This window comes from Quercus robur, chromosome 4 (assembly GCF_932294415.1).
Source record: "Quercus robur chromosome 4, dhQueRobu3.1, whole genome shotgun sequence".
Taxonomy (NCBI): domain Eukaryota; kingdom Viridiplantae; phylum Streptophyta; class Magnoliopsida; order Fagales; family Fagaceae; genus Quercus; species Quercus robur.
In genome coordinates this window covers 57,549,440-57,571,139 of record NC_065537.1, presented here as the reverse complement: position 1 = coordinate 57,571,139, position 21,700 = coordinate 57,549,440, and the positions used below count along the sequence as shown (strand labels likewise).

General features: G+C 34.8%; 1 protein-coding gene across 4 annotated transcripts; it reads right to left on the bottom strand.

Moving 5' to 3' along the window:
• Positions 1-2,653: 2,653 nt before the first annotated feature.
• On the bottom strand, positions 2,654-14,940 carry LOC126723102 (probable helicase CHR10). Of its 4 annotated transcripts, XM_050426382.1 has the most exons (17): positions 14,584-14,940; positions 14,327-14,334; positions 12,544-12,622; positions 12,268-12,428; positions 11,942-12,073; positions 11,401-11,581; positions 10,379-10,514; positions 10,168-10,285; positions 8,474-8,563; positions 8,073-8,180; positions 7,772-7,975; positions 6,123-6,248; positions 5,378-6,042; positions 5,049-5,194; positions 3,516-3,680; positions 3,055-3,169; positions 2,654-2,968 (listed from the first exon to the last, which is right to left on the bottom strand). In XM_050426382.1, exons 1-17 carry the CDS (start codon positions 14,762-14,764, stop codon positions 2,944-2,946), a joined length of 2,640 nt encoding a protein of 879 aa, XP_050282339.1. In that variant the 5' UTR covers positions 14,765-14,940; the 3' UTR covers positions 2,654-2,943. The 4 variants fall into 4 exon arrangements, with proteins under 4 accessions (XP_050282339.1, XP_050282337.1, XP_050282336.1 ...); XM_050426380.1 differs by lacking the exons at positions 14,327-14,334; positions 14,584-14,940 and having other exon boundaries at positions 3,055-3,137; positions 10,379-10,502; positions 12,544-12,807; XM_050426379.1 differs by lacking the exons at positions 14,327-14,334; positions 14,584-14,940 and having other exon boundaries at positions 3,055-3,137; positions 12,544-12,689.
• Between the last annotated feature and the right edge of the window lie 6,760 nt (positions 14,941-21,700).

Genomic DNA, 21,700 nt, shown 5'->3' with positions numbered 1-21,700 from the left:
CTCAATATCACAAATAATCAATCACAATAAGTCAAAGAAAATACACCACACAACTAATAAGTTTATATACCTAGGGTTTGAGGGGTATATTGGTAAACTGTTATTTAATTAAACGGGTCAAATGGGTCTAACGGGTTTCATGGGTTGAACACTAATAGGATTTGATCTCAGATTGGTTCCTCTTGGTTTTAGAATCTCTCTAAATTGGACCTTAGAAGCTTGAAGATTGGAGGATTTAGAGCTATGGTATTTAAGCAAATGTGGGTTGCTGCAGTACTATATCACATACTAGAGTACATAGCAGCAGCAATATACCATCAAAGGAAGCTGTAGTTAGACAAATCAAGCATTTGCAAAGCAATGCTAAATATCCTATGTAACAAGGTTGTGTGTATTATTTGGAAGGACAAAATTTAGATACAGTACCTTAAGTGCTGTTCCTTAGGTTCTCATTTAAAAATTTAGTCATGTGGCTATTTAACTAAAAAATGCACTTTCATCCTATGAGAAAAAATCCACATGACAAAATCTTAAAAAAGAAATTTAAGGAACAACATCTAAATACTGTACCTAAGTCATGCTCTATTTGGAATATCTCTTCCACTGTATTTGCCTATGTTTAGAGCAATAATTTTTTGTGGGACATGTCTTGTTAGATGAGAAACCTAACCCTGAATACTGCATACAAGAGTTGTACATTTTATGACTTGTTCATTTATAGTGTCATAGACACTTTTTCTTTGTTTTTTGTTTTTTGCTCCTGTTGATTTCTTGTAATTTGTAATCTACTTCATCAATATAATTGCTTATAAATAAATAAATAAAACTGCCAGAGTTTTAGGGCCTTTCTTGAAAATTAGACCAACGACCAAGATCCTTTCATAGTTTTATTTAGGGATAAACCATTTTTCGTCCTTACATTTTCACACGATTCTCACTTTAGTCCCTAACTTTTTTTTTTTCATTGATTTTAGTCTCTATCCTGAAAAACGCATCTCATTTTTGTCCTTGTCGTTACATCAGAGACGGAATTCGTACAGCTGGCAAACGACATAAGTTAAGAACATTAAAATAATAATAAAATTTTTTATTTTAACATTAAAAAATGCCACATCAGCATTTAAATTTAAAAAACTAATTTATCAATTTTAACTAAATAAAAAAAAAAACTAAAAACATAATTAAAAACCAAAAACCCCGTGAATTAAGATCTAAATGTATTTAGAACAAGAACAACAATAATACAAGAACCCAACCCAGATTTAAATACTTTTTTTTTTTTTTTTTGAGAAACAACTCAGATTTAAGTAAAGAACAACATTTCAGTCTTTCATCCTCTCCTTTCCATTAAAACCCACACAATCTCAAATCCACACAATCCCATCCTCTTTGTCTCTCTTTTCCTCTCTCCCTTGTCCTCTCAAATCCAAAACTTCACTGGTTTCGCGTTGGGCCGCCGCCAGCCATGCCGTGACAGCAACCAAATCAATACAAGGCCGATCTGCAAGTCAAGAGTCAAGATCCAAATCAATATATAAAAGGCTGATCTGCCTCATGACGGAGGTGGAGGACTGGCCAAAGGGATGAGGAAGATGATGCGGTGATAGAGGGCGTAGAGCTGAAGGTTGAAGCTCTCTGGTCTACAAATTATTTTAATTTTAATTTTTGGGGTTTCAAGGGAGTAATGGTTGATTGGCTTCAAAATGGTTCAGATTTGGGTTTATCTCAAAAACAACTTGGATGTGGGCTTCAGCTATGTATGTGGGTTTTGGGAATTTGGTACAGATTAAGGTTATTTTCTCTCTACTAATGTTATTCTTTGTTGCTAGGTGTTCTTATTTGTTGAATTTTCTTGTGAATATTGTTGTTTGCTGTGATGGGGTTTTGGGTGAGTGGAAAATGAGAGATTTGTTTTTTTTTTTTTTTGGGTTTTAGGCTCTATTTACGGAATGGTTTCTAGGATTTTAGTTTTTTTTTTTTTGGAGTTCCTTTGGTTGCTTTAAAAATTTCCCACCAAATGGAAGGAGAGAACTAATTCAGTTTGAGTCACAACTCTGATTTCTCACTTCTATTGCCTTAAGTGCTTCAAAAATTCATGAAGAACACGAAGAACAAGTTTCTTACAAAAAAAAAATGAAAAGTAAAAAATGTTTGGATGCTAAGAAAATGCAAGAAAAGAGAAGAAAATCTTGAATTTCTTATTTTCTAGGCAACCATGTTCTTGAAGGAAGAACAATTATTATTTAAATAATTAAATGATAACTAAAATTTTATTTTATTTAAAATGAAAGACTGAAATGTTGTTCTTGTATTTAAATCTGGGTTGAGTTCTTGTATTTTTGCTCTTGTTCTAAATACATTTAGATCTTGATTTATGGGGTTTTCGGTTTTTAATTATGTTTTTAGTTTTTTTTTTTATTTAGTTAAAATTGATAAATTAGTTTTGTAAATTTAAATGCTGATGTGGCATTTTTTAATGTTAAAATAAAAAATTTTATTATTATTTTAATGTTCTTAACTTATGCCGTTTGCCAGTTGTGCGAATTCCGTCTCTGATGTAATGGCAGTGACAAAAATGAGACGCGTTTTTAAGGATAGGGACTAAAATCGGTGAAAAAAAAAGTTAGAGACCAAAGTGAGAATCATGTGAAAATGTAGGGACGAAAAAGGGTTTTATCCCTTTTATTTAGAAGAAAATTTTGAACATTATCCCAGATGTTAGATTTGTATATTTCACGGTTCCACCGTCCAAAATCCAACCCCACCTTTTCCCTCCTATTTTCCCAAATCCTCTATTCCGTCCCCAATAAAAGCCCAAACTAAACGGAAAAGTCAATTTAAATATTGCAAAACATGAAAGGAGAGAGATGCACATATTCTTTTCTATGCTATCAAGCTAGGATTTTTGTCATCTGGAGATTGATTTAAAACTCAAGCCATGCCTCAAGTTGACCGTCGATAATAATACCTGCAAAATTATAAGGAATTAATTTTCCAAGCATGTACAGAGAGAGAGAGAGAGAGAGAGAGAGAGAGAGAGAGAGAAGAACATACACAAAAATTTTGATGCCATATATGGAAGCATATTTTCGTAGAAGACGTTCCACTGTGTACCAATCTGAGCGATCTGATCCATCCTGATACCCAATACGTGGCATGTGTATTGAAGCTTTTGGAAAAATCAGATAAATATAACATAAGACAACTTCACATATGAAGAATAAACAAAATTTCACATTCTAAATTACCAGCCTGAGAATTCTGGTAAATGAGGTGTTTATAATATATAGAAGAGAATTTTATGACCATGATGACAAGCAATCAAATAATCACCACAGTTAACTAGATACAAAAATTCATGCCTCAAAGCACGCAAACTACAAAGCAAAACTTGGTTACATTTACAAGGAAGCACACAATCCACTCAGAATTTCAAAATAACCAATAGGATGGAAGAGCAAGCCAAGAACATCAAGTTCTGTAATGAACAAGCCAATTGTGTCTTGACACCTTACCAGAGTTTTGAGCTGCTGAGAATGATGCTTTTGATAAGCAACGTTCCAGATCAGGAAGAGAGATCTTGCTGCGAGGGATTTTACGCCTAACACTGTAAGACTGTACAACAGCCAAAGCCACCCATTGAGGACTACCACCATCCATATTCTGTTCATCACTGCCCTCTGCATAGCAACCAATTGGTTGAGAGGTGAAGAATTATACGAAAGAAAGAAACCCTACAACCAACCAAAAAAGAAAATCGAATGCCAAAGTTTGGAATTTACAGTCTATATGAAAGGGAATCAATGAAGGCTACAATGGACTGCATCTCACTATGGCCCAAAAGATGAGACAATTCAAATAAAGTTCTTAAGAAGATGATTTTAGCTAAGTAAACGAGTTTCCCACATCCTCAAAAGTACGTTAGATTTTTACCTTCCACAAAAGGTATATAGAGGTAATAAGTTTGATACAACCGAAGAATATTTATCCAATCAAATCCTCCATCCAAAAAGTAGTTCTATAACACTCTGGGTAATACCCATTGTGTCTCAAACAAAGGTAAACGTCCACAATTCATAAGCAATGTCACAATATAATAAAAGATGATCTACAGTGTCACCACTGTTTCTGCACATGCAATATCAATTTAACAGACTTATCACTCTCTTGATAAGATTGTCACCACTTAGGAACTTTCCTCACGTTTTTTGGAGCCCTTGTGCTCCAAATACATTTCCAATGAAATGTCGCCCCCTTTGTTTAATGCTTCATAGTAAGAGCTAACATTGAATTGCCCATCACTAGTCAATCTCCACTTCCGTCTGGCAGAACCCTCACTACATGGGAAATTTGAGTATAACATGTCAAACAAAGTGTCAACCGACTCCAGTTCCCAGTCATTAACATCTCGAATAAACCTAATATTCTAATAGCGTGCCCTCCTATCAATCGGCGTTTCCAAACAAGAACTAATTGTAGCATTGTTATGAACTGCAATGGTGTGCAATTCTGTATATACAAATCTTCCAAAGGTTGTTGTCCACACCATGCATCATACCAAATCCACACCCTGTTCCCATCTATTACCACATACTGAACATGCCTCATGAATCTATCCTAGCCCACCATAATACTTCAAAGGTTACAACCATGGGTCCTTCTTACAGGTATCTGCATAAATTAACCTAATCTAACCGATGCTGTGTGGTGTCCATAATCATTTGATTTATAATTAGATGGATTATCTACAATGAGGTAACACATTCTTACATTGGGAAATCATATAAATAGTACCTACTTGTGATAATCTTCTTCATTTAGTCATTGAGTAGAAACTGGAAACAGGATATCTAAGGATTTAATTTTTCAATTAGTAAGTTACACACACAACAAGTGGGTCTTGAACATTGTTTGCATGGATTGAACATTGTATCCTGTCATCAGTACCTGAACAACTTCTGAAGTGTGCTTGAGTGTCTTTAAACAATCCGAAGCATATTTGGTTATTAAACAATCTAAAATAAGGAAGAGAGAACACAGAAGCTGACCATTAATTCTAATAAGATGCAGATCACCAACATGCAGGTCCCCAAATTCAGAAGCTTGTTGATACGCATCAGGGATACTTGCAGAAAGTTTGGCCAGTGCATCAAACATTCCTCCACAGCCCCAATTTCCAGAGTCATCAACACAGCTGCAAAATCAACATAAAAATCAACACTACAAGTAAAAATGGACGACCCTCCAATGAGATGGAACCATTACAAAACATAAAGAGTTGAGATATTAGTGTCATGTAACAGGAGATGAAATAGATCGTTTTATATAAACTTCTACAAGTTCAGAATTGAAGGCCTTTCCAGAACAATGAACTTACCTGAAGATAACTGTGGGCTCAGATGGACAAATTTTTGATGGTTGTGTACAATCTCCATAAACAAAATGAACAGAACCTGAATCTGACATCATATCACTATCCTCAGGAGGAATAGGTTCTTTTACAGACAATGAGCAGTATCCAAGGGCTTCCCACTTAGACAACTTCTTCTCTTCTGCCTTCTTCTTTGCAGCCTCATGTTTTAGATGCTTTTCCTCAGGGGCTTGCCTTCTAGTTCCTGACTCCATAATTGGGTTACTGCCTGTTTGTGATGCCTCCTTCAATTTTTCAACCCAGGAGAGATATGACGCATCATCAAGACCAGGATCTAAACCGACAGAGGTAGAACTTTCTCCAATAGCAATATCAGATCCACTTGACAAATCTAATGGGTTAACCTCAAATTTCCTATCATCCTTTTCCGCAGTTTGTTCATAGCGCTTTGCAAGTACCTTCTCAACCATAGCATTCAGGTCAGACATCTGCGTCTCACCCAATTTCTCAGTAGAGATCTCAGTAGGATCAAACCTGTGTAACCCAAATATGATAGAACGCAAATCACCAGTTTCAACTCCTGCAGTTTCTTTACCTTCCCAGTTCATAACATCATCCCCAACAACATTATGGCTAAGCCGCAACTTCCTCTCTGCTCTCCTCATAATAACCTATACTGACACACATGAAACCAACAGTCTATATTATGGTTTTCAACAACACAGGCTGATAGTGATTAGTAAGATCTCACCTCATCCACAGTATGTCGGGTAACTAGGTTTATGGACAAAACATGATTCATTTGACCGATTCGGTGTGCCCGCTGCAGAGCCTGCTTGTCCACTTGAGGATTCCAATCTTGCTCATAGAATATAACCTAACAATGTGGATTGAAAACAAGTTGTGAAAAAACCATAAATAATATCACAAGGATACAAAGATGTGCTCTGAAGCAACTTCAAGGAAGAACAAGATCTAGGTAGGCTTCTGCATTACACAGAAATAAGGTTTCTTAACCATGATACACTTTCAACCACAGGTGATATCATTAGTGATATCATTATCGAAGTCATTAACATCAAGAGAAGTAAAAACCTGCCTTAGAGCCTTTTGAACATGAGGATTACTATTACCTTCATTTTTGGGTAATATAACATCCAAAATATGTAATTAGAGTTATTTAAATCATTTTCACGGTACAAATTTCAGAAAACAAAACAATTTGCTGAAATAAATGGAAAAAAATTAAAAATATTTTACTACATTGTTGATTAGACAAACAACTGAAATTTGAAAACCTCAAAAAGGAAGAGATAAAGACTTATAATTGCCTCAGGTAGTTTCATTTAGCCTTGTCAAGTAAATTTTTTTGTGAAGGACAACACAAATAGAAACAGAATGAAATTGTTACAACACCTTGCCAAATTAATTTCTTGAACATTGTTAAACAGATTTATGGTAATAATACTATACAGTATTTCTTTCTTGTATTCTGATGCAGGTACTTCCTAGCTCATTAGTGCAAATCCATTTCCCACCTTACATCTTACATGATACCCAGATTGGCAACCATTGTCACCTCTAAGCTCAACTATGAGTTATCAGAGATCTACTCATGATTGTTTCCACAAGAACTATTCAGATCATCAAAGCCTTCAAGCTTGTGTCTGTTATTGATATCTGTAGTCTCTAACATCCCCAGAAAACTATTTTCAGCCACCAATGCAAGTCCGCTGGCAAATTATCTTTAGATGCGATGATTGATTAATCACCAGATTCTGATATCTGAATCTTCTCCCCAACAAGTAAATAACAATTTCAAAATTTGACTGCCTAGCTACATCCGCCCTCAAAATTGATCAAAGAAGAAATTCATCATATCATGATTTCCTCATCATATGGAATAGGTAAGAGAGCGTGGTGATTTCTAAGACTATAAGAACCATACCAGAATCTGTCAATTATCTTTATCATAGTAGTGCACTGACCAGCTTTGAATTCATGCAATCAGGAAGTTTAGAAGTTATAGCATAGAACACATAGAATGCATCAATGCATATCTCATTTCTCAGCCCTTAGCCTCATTAATTACAGGGATGGGTTTCCACAAAATTTCAAGAGTTAACTTTCTCCAGACTGTACATTTTTCATGCCATGTCATAATCAATGATATATGATATATCTCAAGAAATAAATTTAAAACAAGTAAAACTATGCTTTGGGTAAAAGGGCCTAAGAAGTATTTGTATTTGGACTGATAAGAACCATTTCCTTCAAACCACACAAACATATTAACGTGTTCATATTCCACTCGAATGAACACAAAACAAGTCCAAAGTTCCTGCTTCAACTCAATTAAAAATGATGCGGGCATGGTTGGTTGAGTTTGATAGAGCTCACAGTATCAGCAGCCACTAGATTCAAGCCAACTCCTCCAGCTCTTGTAGAGATCATAAAAACAAAAGCACCATTTTGGTCAGATTCAGAATTCAAGCTCCCTTTAATTGATTGCCCACTGAAGCTTCGTATTGCAGAGAAGCGCTCCTCAGCCCGAACTGATCCATCAAGACGCTCATAGGAATATTTTCGTAACTCAAGAAAATCCTACGTTGAATATGGAGACACTTCTTAAAACAAACTGCACACTATCTAATTTAGCTGAAGAGATTATAAAAGTTTTCTTTGTAAAAGGACAAGAAACCTGTAAAATGTCAAGTGTATGTGTCATCTGAGCAAAGAGAAGGACACGGTGTCCAGAATCATGTAGCTTCTGGAGTAGTTGGTCCAATATCATAAGTTTGCCACTGGCCTGATCAAGAAGCCATAAACGAATACAGGTTTCATTCAAAGGAAACATCATGAGTGAGGAAAAGAGAGATTTAATATATATCAATCCAGATATAAAGCACATAGTTTATCCATTTTGGGCTAAAATAGCACAAGCAAGCAACCTTATTATCCCTCTTTCTTTTTTTCTCTCGCCTTTTGTTTTCCCCTTCACTATTAAGGAGATTATAGAGTTTTGAGACCAAATACTTTGGTTCCCACCCCACATCAATTACACCACAGTTATATCAAATCAACATAAGAAAGCAGGGCTACCTGAACTAGGTGTTCACCCTCCTCAAATGGTTCAGGTTCAATACCAGGAAAAAGGTAAGGATGGCTACTTGCTTTTCTTAGCTGTATCACCTGTACACAAATGGCAGATCAATGGTCAAATGCTTTATAACATTAGAGTGACACATGGACACACACACACACACACACACACACAGAGACAAACACACAAACACATCCAATACAACCATACAGGTGATAATAATATAAAAATAAAAAACAAAAACCATGAGTTGAGTTGTAAATGAAGAATGGAGAAGAGATTTTGAGAAAATTTTTAGTGCTGGTTGATCAGTCCTTCACCTTAGCACATATTTATATTAGGGTTTATGGAATGATTACAAAAATTCCCTTTTGCTAATGTAAAATAACATGTTAATATTAAAAATAATAAAAAGTAATCCAGCCTACATGAATTGCAATCAAAGTAAGCAATTAAGTATCAACAAATCATTTGAATTTGTAAAGCAAGAAATAAAAAATTACATGACTAAGGGCCTTAGACTACTAAGATAACAGTACAGACTTCTACTAAAAGTTCACATTCTATACCTCAACATTCCTAATTAAATATGTTTTAAACTAGAAATGGTTTTCAAAGCAGATTTTGTAAAGAACGATTTTATGATTTTTGAGGCAGTCAATTGTTGAGGAAAATTTTAAGTCATTGTACTGCCTTGCTAGTCCATATATTTATGTTTCCCTCGATTTTGTACCAAATTTGGAGTTAGTTTGCACCTCTCAAGCTATGGAAATCATATTGATAAAGGCAGCTAGCCTCTTAATCCAGTCCAGAATGAGTCATAGCACTCCAGTTCAGTACCAGGCTGTAATTTAACATTAATTAAGAAGGTTCAAAAATCATCATATCATTCTTGTCATTTGGCAAGAATATTACATAGCTTTAGGGGTGGAACCGTGGAAGGCCAACAGGGACCCACCAATTTCCACTTACCCCTTCTTTACGTGGCATGCTTCAGCCAATGGACTCAATCCATGAGGCTGGCAGTGAGTGAACTTTTGCATAGCTTTTTCCTTTCTTGACTTACAAGGAGCATAAGTAGCCAAACACATGATTAGTTTTAGGTGAGCACAAGCTCCATATATGAGGATGATTAATGGCAGAGTGATTCATGAGATCCATGAACCTGACATAATCCTCAGATCAGAAACATCAGATATCAATTCCCAAGCCCAATATACTGAGAATCATCTATCAAGTGATTCCATCAATCCACACATTATACTTCAACAAATTTAAGAAAAAGCATAAACATTGGCAGCCCTAGTGTCAGAAGGTTCATCAATATACTATCCTTGATACAAACTTCTTCCACACTTGGAAAATGAGATTATGTCATCTGAATAAAGCGTTGTCAACCTAGAAGCTACCTGACAATAACAACAAAGCCCAAGTCCCAAAACTTTGGGATTAGATATGCATCCTCAACAGATTAATCACGGTTGACCATATGTATTCTTCTCTACCATTCTATTCTATCCAACATCTGACACCTCCTCAATTAACTCAACCTAGAAGCTAGGTGAAATAAAATAATTCTTCCAATGTGGATTAGTAAAAGTTAAGGAACAAAGGAATTTATTGTACTGCAACATATAACTGGAATGAAAATGAAGAAAGGTGCTAAAGGTGAAAAGTTGATAAACTAACGCACAATATTCTGTAAGGATTGATGATTTGATGTTCCTGAAGATAAAGCAAGTAGTTTAGGAAGCTCCTTTCTCAATATTGACAAGTACACCTTCTTTTGCAGGCTGAGCAGCGGTGCCATCCTGTCAATATAAGGCATCTTAGAATCATATGATGTAAACAAGCACACAGAACTTTTGGTTGAAGTAGTTAGTGACATAAAATAGAAAGCATACACGGTTATCTCTGTAAGAGCGGGCAGCACTAGATTTCCACATTCAATGAGCTTTGCTTTTGTTCGTCGAAGCATGAAGGCTCCCAATATACATTTTAAACTTTGGAATTGCTCCTTTACTTTGGCTGTATCATGACCTAATCATAATTAACAAATTTAACGTTTATAAATGAAATCATGTTACATTTTCCCCAAACCTCTTTCTCATTAATAAATCACAAAAGCCATGAAGAAAGGAAGCTATCATCACCAAAAAAAAAAAGCCAGGTTAAGTGATTAGATTGTGACAGTTCCAAACTAAAAGCTATTATCGCATTAAAGGTAGCAAGCCCACACTACTAGCAATGCATATATTCTGAATGTATCTACATGTGTGTTTGTGTGCATGAGTTGGAGCTCTAAAACTTATGGAAGCAAGAGTATTCAAGAAAAGTAGCATCAATAACAATCATGATTATCAAAAAAAGTCCTGTTCCTGACACAAACTTCTCATGATTGAGAAATTTTGTACATAAAAATGGAAAGAAAAGATAATCGTAATAATTTAATTGCTTTTTTCAATTTCAAAAAACAAACTTGTAAAACTGGGTAATTGAAGAAATGAGCAAATCAATGTACAGGTTTACAGACACTCAATGTTTGAAATTCTAAACCAGGAGTATTATGATATTCAGCAGCTCAGCTGACATTATAGTTCTGAAAAGTTGTGACCCCAATTATACTTAATTAAAACTTTATAGATTGATAAATCTTAAATTGACTCCAAACTGTTTATACCAATGAAATCATTTCTCAATATATTCATAATTTTTTTATTATAATTGCACCACAGGCCACTGGCTCGGCCAAATAACCATTCAATTGATGACCTGGCTTCTTTTATAATTTGGGTAAATTTGGAATTAAAATATACTATAATTAGTTGTAGCAGAAGTAGACACTTAAATTATATAAACATAAATTCATAGTCTTGGAAGAGCTAAAATCACTGCACAACTTACTAATGGCTGGTAAGAGGATAACCTGATGAAGGATTTCCAGCTTCCTTGAATGTGAAAAGGAATTGGTCTAGTGTCCCAAACATGGAAGGCATACAAAAATGCATCAAAGCCCAAAGTTCAGCGAGATTGTTTTGAATAGGTGTGCCAGTCATCAACAACCGTCTGGGCATAAGAAAGCGATCTTTGAGGAGACCGTAAAGAACCTGTTAAGGTTTAAGCATTTAGGTCTGCAATAAGAAAAGGGCAAAAAAAGAAAATAAATAATCACTTTAACTAAAATGAGTTTTTAATCTACTTAAAATTGGCATAAGTATCAAGTAATATGGTTGCATAATTCACATCTTTCAAATATTTATTTGAAGATAACTTTCAGTATGTCATTTTTCCATGTTTGGCATCCAAAAATTTATTGTTTTCAGTAGAAATAGTAAATAAAGAGTGCTAAGTCCTCCCTTCAATTTCTGAAGGAAACTTAATAAAAATGTTCACAATATGATTAATGATGTAATTCATAAGTAAAAAAAAAGACTAATATTTCAAGTTATCTTAAGCAATAAACATACACTGGAAGGGTTTTTAAGTCTTTGAGCTTCATCAATTACTGCATACTGCCACGATATTTGAGACAAAAAATCTTGATCCATCAATGCAATGTCATACGTTGTCAACAGAATGTCAAAAGGTAACAACGAGCCCTGTCAATGGATCCAGCTTGGAAAACCATCAAGACATAGATTGAACAGGAAAACCTATTTTTCAAACAAGCGCCCAACCCAAGGAAAATTCTAGAAGGTTATGAATTAATATCATATAATACCAAAGTAACCAAAAAATTAAAAATGATTACATCCACAGCCTGACTCCAATTAGTAAACCCACATAAACTTACATTACAGGATGAGGACTGTTCTTTCACATGTTCATGCATTTTCCAGCGTAGACTGCGGCGGTGTTCTTTATCTCCTACATATCGAAGAACTTCTAAGTTTGGAGCAAATTTAACTACCTCCGAAACCCAACCATCTGTCACACTCAGAGGACATAACACCACTGCAAATAATTGAAATAAAAATAAGAAACAAAAAAAAAAAGTATGAATCCAATCCAAGACCAGAAACAAATACTTCATGATGTTTAGAATCATACAAAAATGTCCTCAACTTACAAAATGGCCCAGGAGACTTTTTGTGAACCTTCAAATAGCTCAAGAAAGAGATAGCTTGCAAAGTCTTGCCTAGTCCCATCTGTCAAGGACTTTATTAGATACAAAGCATACTGAACAAGATTATGCATTGATTTCTACACTTTACAGGCGTTATTAATTTCCTGCTTTTCACTTCTGCTTGGCTAGGTAAGGTTGAAGAAGATTAAAAAAAAATAAGCACACCACAGTTAGGTTTTCCCATATAAGCAGCTAAACTGCAATTTTCTGACAGTAACCTACCACATAAAATCTGTCATCATAAATAAGCAACTACAATTGACACTGAAAAGTCACACATGAACCTGTGACAGGAATTTAATACTCGAGACTTTGTTGTCATTCTTTCAAAACATCTCACATTTTTGTGGTTCTCCCCAAGTTACTGATGAAAAAACACAGATGTCTAAGGTGCACTAAAGGAAACAGATTTGGCACTCTAAATTTATGGTACATTTTACATCTTATTTTTCATAAATTCTAAGCACTAACATAAACTAACTATAGTATGTTACTTTTAACTGCAATGGATGTCTATTTTCATGAAATATTTTGCACTCTCAGGTTTATCAAGAATTAGTTCATTGTAGAAATAGACTACAAAGAGGGGTCCCTTGGGAAAAGTATTTCACATGTAACTTGGAAAGAATTCATCGGTTTACAAGAAGCCCAAAAATTCAGGAAAGATCAAAAGCTCTCACTCTTTGGTAAAACAATTTGTCTTCAAGAATCTCTAACATGGTAAGCATGCAAATAATAAGTCTAGTGGCATAAAATATTTCACAATTGCTGAGATGGCATATTGTGATTGGTGCACACTTAAAGTGGTGTAATTGGTGAGTCCATGTAAAAAAAATGTTGCACCAATCACAACTTACCACCTTAGCAAGTTGTGAAAAAATTTGTGTCCATATCATTGTTCGTGTGCAAATCGTAGTATGGCAAATTCAATTACTTCAAGAAAGATCATGGAAAAGGAAAAATCAAGGTCCAAGTCCCTTCTAATAGGGTAATAGAAATATCATTTCCTAAAAAAAAAGATACTAAAGTACAACAACAGCAGCAACAAAAATAAACCAAGCCTTAGTCTAAAAATTGCGAAGTAAAGAACATTAAATATCGGGCACTTTAATGTGCATACACTCTATTCAAATATTCTATTCATTTGGTTTACTGAAACTTTTAAGTTAAGTGGTACTCCAATATTACATTTAGGCCTTACTTAAAGCCTCCCCACAAAGTTATCTCCCCGAACGAGTGGTATTAGAGCTAATTGTGGCGACTGGCAAAAAGGAGCTAGTAACTCTTATTCGTGGCTTACAAAGAGATCTCAAAACTCACATAAAGATAATAACTCAAACATGATAAGAAGATTGTTAAGTATACACATTCAAGTGGAAGTCACGAATGGGAAAAAAAATTAACATCATTGGCCACAATGCCATAGACTTAAGCTTTTGTAATAATTGTGCATAAGGGTGGTGTCCCAATCTCATATATCAATTGGAGTCTCCCCAAAGTGTTATCTCTCGAGCAATTAATTCAAAGGATCAAACTCTTCATACCTAGTGCACAAATCTCTCACTTTTGCGCGGTCTGAAAAAGGTCTTGGTAGGTAAAAATTATCAACAATCTCCATAATTACTTCAACTATTTTATGAACATTCTTAGAATTAGAAACATATCTGAGGCATTTTGATGAATTTAAACAAAACTTTGAACTTCCTCTACGTATAATAAATCGTACCTCATCTCCTGCAAATTCAACAAGGAAATACAATCAATTAAATGTACATTCCAATTATTAAATATGCATATAAATGAAAATTAATCTGAATTGTATCACTGTGAATGAGCCCTAATTATGGAGTAAATTTTTAACCGTTATCAGTTTAAGTTGAATTTCACTAACTATAAACTCAAATTCCAAAACTTTCATTTACTTTTACTCAAGATTTCTCAGCAACCAAACACGGAAAAAAGTTGAGAAAGTGAAAATCGTACCGAGAATAACGTTGACGCCGAGATTGTACCGCCGAATGAGCCACGAAACTCCTTCGACTTGGTAAGGTTTCAGCGTCGCCGTGACTCCGAAGCTCGCGGCGTCCACAGGCGCGTCGCTGGCGCGTGAGTCGTCGGCGAGTACAACTCTTGCTGCAGCTTTGAGCCTCTGCTCATAATTCATCTCTTTCTGTTGAAAAAGAAACTGTGATTCGCTGATGAGATAGAGAGAGATTCTGCTGTTTGTGACTTTTTGAATCAAGAGCTTGAGAGGGAGAGTGAGTGAGATTTTATGTTGACAAAAATGGCCTTTTAGGAGTTCTCAATTTACCGTAAATCGCGTTCTTCTTCTGGTGTGGTGTGTGTTAGAAAGGTTAGGGTATTATTGGGATTTGGTTTTCCACGTGGCGACGTGGAGACGTGGGAACTGGGAAGTGAAGACCATTGCGCACGTTGATTGCACAGAAATTCCTGATACAGTTTGGGCAAAATTTCTAAAAGCTATAAGTTCTACGTGGTTTACTATCTCCGCAACACATTTTTAGTTTTTAAACAATATTACACAAATTTTCACACACTTTTTCACCTAGGCATATTTCAAAAAACTATAAATAATATTACTCAAAAAACATTACTCAATTTCCACACATATTTCAACATTCCCAATTCATCTTACCTATCTTTTGAATCTCCTAGAAATATTTCCCACATTTGGAAAGCTATTCAACATGGAAAACAACATTTCCTACATTTGTGGGTAAAGAAAGAGAAATTAGCAATTTACTACTATTTATTAAGGCTAAAATGACTAATAAAATATTTAGCAATCTACCACTATTTATTAAATATTTAACAAAAAGCTCATTTCTTGACTCTGGTCCTCTTTTCTCTCTCAGCGTAAGATAAGCATTCTTTGCTATCGTGCACTCGAGATCCCCTGCCGTTTCTCGTGAGCTTGCTCAGGGAGGTGGCCATCCTTGCTCCTTAGTGGGTCTTCTTTGCTATCTTTGTACAGCTGGTTTTGCCTTTCTAGCTCTCTGGTTGGAAGAACAAAAACTTATCCTGGCAAGGTAGAGCAACCCTCATCAATTTAGTTGCACAGGCCATTTCAGCCTATTCAATGACAGCCATTCAATTTCCTAGAGAGCTTTGCAATCAATTGAATGCTATTGTTAGACGATTCTGGTGGAACCCAAAATCAAAGTCTGGATCGTTCCTGACGCCCATAGCTTGGTCATCGTTATGTTGGCCACAAAAGGAAGGAGGTTTGGATTTAGAAAATTTTGAGATTTCAATCAAGCTCTTCTCTCCAAATTGGCATGGTGGATCCTTTCAAGAAAAGACTGCCTATGTGTAAAAGTGCTCAAAGCAAAATACAAAGTTAGAGGCAATTGGCTAAACCATAAAACTGTGGGGTCTCCCTCCAAGATTTGGAGAAGCTTAGAAGGCACAAAATCTTTGCTTGCTCGTAGTGCTTGCATTTTGGTAGGAAATGGAAACACAATCAGAATTTGGGAGGACCCTTGGATTCCAGATTTTCCTAATTTCATTCCGAGTCCAAGGGAGGGGACCAATCCCGAAATGACACTTATTGTTTCACAATTAGTCAACCAAGAAGGCTGGGATCTTATCAAAATTAGAAATACTTTTAATGAGTCCACAACCCAACTCATCCAAAAAATTCCCCTTTCTCGGCTTGCTCCAAAAGATTTCTAGATTTGGATCTCTAATAATTCAGGGGAGTTTTTAGTCAAATCTGCTTATTGGTTAAGTAGGAATATTAGCCCTCCCACAAATCAAGATGCAGTTCGTGGCCTCATTTGGAAGTCAAAAATCCATGAAAGGCTCAAAATGCACTTGTGGCGTATAGCAACAAATTGTCTACCTACTAAAGCTTGTTTAGCTAGATAATGTGACTTAGATGATGTCCTTTGCCCTCTTTGCAAGGATGCCGAAGAATCAAGCCTCCATCTCTTTAGCTCTTACCCCTTTACGAGAGCTGTTTGGTTTAACTCCCAATGGGGACTAAGGTTAGAAAATCTGAACTTAAACTCTCCTTCTCATCTCATTGGTGTCTTCCTTAATCCTCCCTTCGAAGCCAATATTGAGGGAAACAAGAGAGGTGAATTCTTATTATTTAGGGTTGTTTGTGAAGCCATTTGGAGAGCTAGAAACCAAGCTATCTTTGAAGGCCAAGAAACTAATCCTCTTGTGCTCTGCCAGAAAGTTGATAAGACCATAGTTGAGCACAGAAGGTCCATGGCAGTCCATTTGGGCTTCCAATTGCCGAAACCAGTTCAAGGGTGGAAGAAACCCCGTAGAGATTCAATCAAGATAAATGTTGATGCTGCTTTCAAGGATGGTGGCTCCTCCATTGTAGTTGTTGCTAGAGATTGGAGAGGGGAAGTGATATTTGCTTGTGCTAAGAGAGTATATACCAACCTCCCTCTCCAGGTAGAGGCAGAAGCCATTAAATGGGCCTTAAGCGTAGCAAAAAGACTTGAAGCAACTGCTATGATCGTGGAGAGTGACTCCAAAGACTGTGTTGACGCACTAGCACATTCTTGCAAAAATGCTCCCTAGAGAATTAGAGGCATTTGCAGTGAAAATACCTGATTTCGCTTATCCATGGCTATCATGTTAGCTGGATCCCTAGGGGAGCAAACAAAACTGCTCACTCTCTAGCTAAATGGTCCTTTTTGAACAATGTTTTTGGGTCTTTTGATGTTGGTTTTGGCCCTCCCTGTTTTGAGCTTATCATTAAGGATGAGGCTCTAGTTTCCTAATTGTATTCTCTATCTTTGTTTTGTGAATAAAAATTCTTGTTCATAAATATATACATATATATATATATATATATTTAACAATATACAATTATTTTGAAACTCGAATTCATGAAGCTCAAGTTCTATATAGAATTTGAGTTTATGGAAATTGAGTTCTAGAAAAATATGACATGGTGGCAAAAGCTGATCTAACATTTTATAATTTAAAAGTCTATATGGAACTTGAGTTTTAAAATTTTCTATAATATAAAACTCGAGCTCTTGAAGCTCAAGTTCCTTTAAAAATTGATGTGGCCTAATGCACATGGGACATGCTGAAGTGAAGAAAAGCTGAAGGAAAAGAAGAAAAGAATTAGACTAAAGAAAGCACAAGTGTGGGACATGCTGAAGTGAAGAAAAGATTAGACTAAAGAAAGCACAAGTTAGGTGTGTAGTGAAGGACAGTTGAAGTGTAGTAAAGAAAGCAAGGATGATGCCTGTGCTGCGTGACTTGTGAAGTGAAGTACAGGTGGAGCGAAGTGTGTAAAAAGCACAAGACAGTCATAGTGTGTAGGTGTCTAGTAGTAAGGTGTTGTAAAAGTTTTGTTTAGTGCAGTTTTATGGTACTCGAGTTTTATAAACTCAAGTAACACATTACAAGAAACTCGAGTTTCAACAGGCATTTTTTAATTAAAATAATCCGGGTTAGTGAGTGCCACCATGGTAGTTTTTATGGAACTCGAGTTTTTGAAACTCGAGTTACATGTCAAACTTGAGTTTCATGAACTTGAATTTTAAAAAGGTAGTAGATTGCTAAATATTTCAGCCAAATATGGTATTTGGCCATTTTAGCCTACGAAATCAGTGATATAACAGCTGGCCATAGTGATTGGAATTGGATATGAAAAATTCTGTGTGCACACAAAATTCAAATTTTTATATGGAAATGTTGTCATAATCATCTCCCAATTAGATCCATTTTAGCCAGTATCCACCTTGATATTGACCCTACTTGTCCTCGATGCAGTCATGTTGAAACAACCTCACATGTTATTAGAAATTGTCCTTGGGCTAAAGAATTCTAGATGAATTTACCAGGACAAAGAGATTTTTATTTTTTTATTCTCCTGCTATTATTTGGTTAAAAGCAAATCTTGCCAATACAAACCTTGTAGGGTCTTCTTTTACACCCCGGAACATTATATTTGCTTATGGTCTTTGGCATCCTTGGCTTGCTCGTAATGATAAGATTTTTCGTCCCCTTTCAGCTTCTCCCCATCAATGCATTTACTAGACACAACAACTAGCCTCATAATTTTTCTATTTAGCACACTCCTCTGTTCTTACAAAAACTAAAACCACCACACATATTTCATGGCAGGCCCCCAAAAAATCCTTTTATAGCTTTGAATATTGATGGTAGTGTACAAGGTAATCCGGGATTTGCAAGGGGAAGGGGAGTCCTTCGGGATAGCCTAGGGAACTGGATTAATGGCTTTTCAATGCATATTGGTTTTGTTACAAATGATGCTGCGGAACTATGGGTAGCTAGTCAAGGTTTATTAATTGCCTAGGAACTTGGTTACAAATTTATATACCTACAAATTGATTATGAAATTGTGATATGTTGGTTAACATCAAATGGGACCATGGCTCTGGCTATGGCTCCATTAATTTGTGAGTGTAGGGCCCTACTAAGCAGAGTGTGGACCGTCCTACCACGTCACGTCTTTCGTGAAGCTAACAATATCACGGATGGTCTAGCCAAGAGAGAAGTAATTCAAAGAAGTAGCCTAGTGGAATATGCACAGTGTCCTACTGTTGTAACTTATCCATATATTGGGATCTTTTGAAAAAAGAAAAAAGAAAAGAAAAAAAGGCACTCCAAAAGAGAGTTACTTAACATCCTTGAACTTGTGGATTTCATAAGATCCATGGGTTCGAAAGAACTACACAAACCGGGATAATAGTAAGATGCTTAAATAGCTTTGGACACCCTTGTTTACAAAATAAATAAATAATTTTTTTTCTAATTTTTCTATGCTATTTTGAGGAAAAATTGTAAATAGAAAATCTTAATCACATGCATACACAAGTTGTTTAATAAAACTTCTTATGTTATTTTCTTACATTATTCTAGACTTCTTAATTCATGGTGAGTGGTTAGGACAAAGAGAAATGAGGAGGTTAGTGTTGACGGTGGTAGAGTAATTCTGTGCTAATGGAGGTTAAGACCAATCCTCAAACTTAGGTACTACTATTTATCATTAAATTGTAGATATGGACAATGAGATGTTTTTGTTTGATTGATGAAGAAAATTATAAAAGCAAGATAAATGAATTTTGTGCAACCAATGAATTGATGAGCCAGAATATGTTTTTATTTATTTTAAAGATGGAATCTCATATGAACTTTACTAACTTTAGTGGTGCATCAGTTGGGAGAAATAAATAATTTTTTTTTTTGTCTAATTTTTCTATATTATTTTGATGAAAAATTGTAATAGAAAATCTTAATCATATGCATACACAAGTTGTTTAATAAAACTCCTTATAATTCTTTCTTACTTTATTCTAGACTTCTTAATTCATGGTGAGTGGTTAGGACGAAGAAACATAAGGAGCATAGTGTTGACTGTGGTAGAGTAACGATCCCTGGTTCTATGCTAATGGAGGTTAAGACCAATCCTTAAACTTAGGTACTATCATTTAACATTAAATTGGAGATATGGACAATGGGATGTTTTTGTTTGATTGATGAAGAAAATTAAAAAAAAAAAAAAAAAAATTCAATTTTGTGAATTGAGGATTGTGCAACCAATGAATTGATGGAGCTGAATATATATATATATATATATATATTTATATATTTATATTTATATTAATTTATTTTAAAGATGGATACTCATATAAACTTTACCAACTTTATTGGTGCATCAGTTGGGAGAAATAAATAAATAAATAAAATTTTTGGTCTAATTTTTCTATATTATTTTGATGAAAAATTGTAATAGAAATTCTTAATCACATGCATACACAAGTTGTTTAATAAAACTCCTTATGTTTCTTTCTTAGTTTATTCTAGACTTCTTAATTCATGGTGAGTGGTTAAGACGAAGAAACATAAGGAGGATAGTGTTGATTGTGGTAGAATAACAATCCCTGGTTCTTTGCTAATGGAGGTTAAGACCAATTCTCAAACTTAGGTACTATCAATTATCATTAAATTGGAGATATGGACAATGGGATGTTTTTGTTTGATTGATGAAGAAAATTATAAAAGCAAATAAATGAATTTTGTGAATTGAGGATTGTGCAACAATTGAATTGATGGAGCCTAAATATGTTTTTATTTTATTTATTTATTTTAAAGATGGATTCTCATATGAACTTTACTAACTTTAGCGGTGCATCAGTTGGGGGAAATAAATAAATAAATAAATAAATATTTTTTTGTCTAATTTTTCTATATTATTTTGATGAAAATCATAATCACATGCATACACAAGTTGTTTAATAAAACTCCTTATGTTTCTTTCTTACATTATTCTAGGCTTCTTAATTCATGGTGAGTGGTTAGGAGTTGAAGAGACACAAAGAGGGTAGTGTTGATGGTGGTGGAGTTATGGTCCCTGGTTTGTTTGTTTGTTTGTTTTGTTTTGTTTTTTTATTTTTTTTTTATTTTTTTTTATAAAATAGAATTTTTACTTTAATCTAATCTAAGTGTATATGTGTGTGAAGCTTCCTCCTAAAGACTTGAACCCGTCCCTTACCTCCGCATCCACAAGCATTTATACTTATGGAGTGACCATCGCACCAAGAGTGTGCGATGGCAATGGTCCCTAGTTTTAAACTAATGGAGGTTAAGACCAACCCTTAAACTTAGGTACTATCATTTATCATTAAATTGGAGATATGGACAATGAATTTTTTTGGTTTGATTGATGAAGAAAATTATAAAAGCAAGCTAAATGAATTTTGAGAATTGGGGATTGTGCAACTAATGAAGTGATGGAGCTAAATGTGTTTTTAATTTTTTTTTAAAGACGAGATCCCATATGAACTTTAAAAACTTTAGTGATGGACGCATCTCCATTTGAGATAGGTCTAGTTGGGGAGGGTAGTAATGGGAAGCCAAAGAAAAGTTACATATTGGGCTCACAACCAACTATTTAAAAAGAATTCTATTATTTATTTTAATAATAATATACTATAATTTTTTGTTTTAATAAAAATTTGGTATTTCGAAATGATTTTTTTTTGCCATATAAATTCAAAGAATTGTTGTTATTTTATTTGTAATATCAATTTTATTATTCAATTTCAATTATATTATTCAAGATAGTATTAGTTTT

What these genes read in the sequence shown, in the direction of transcription:
- LOC126723102 (XM_050426382.1), bottom strand. Translation starts at nt 14,764, where the DNA reads ATGAATTATGAGCAGAGGCTCAAAGCTGCAGCAAGAGTTGTACTCGCC. An exon ending in AAAGTCTCCTGGGCCATTTT is followed by an intron (nt 12,429 to 12,543) that starts GTAAGTTGAGGA and finishes AATTATTTGCAG; the next exon opens with TGGTGTTATGTCCTCTGAGT. An exon ending in AGCTGGAAATCCTTCATCAG is followed by an intron (nt 10,515 to 11,400) that starts GTTATCCTCTTA and finishes AATTATGATTAG; the next exon opens with GTCATGATACAGCCAAAGTA.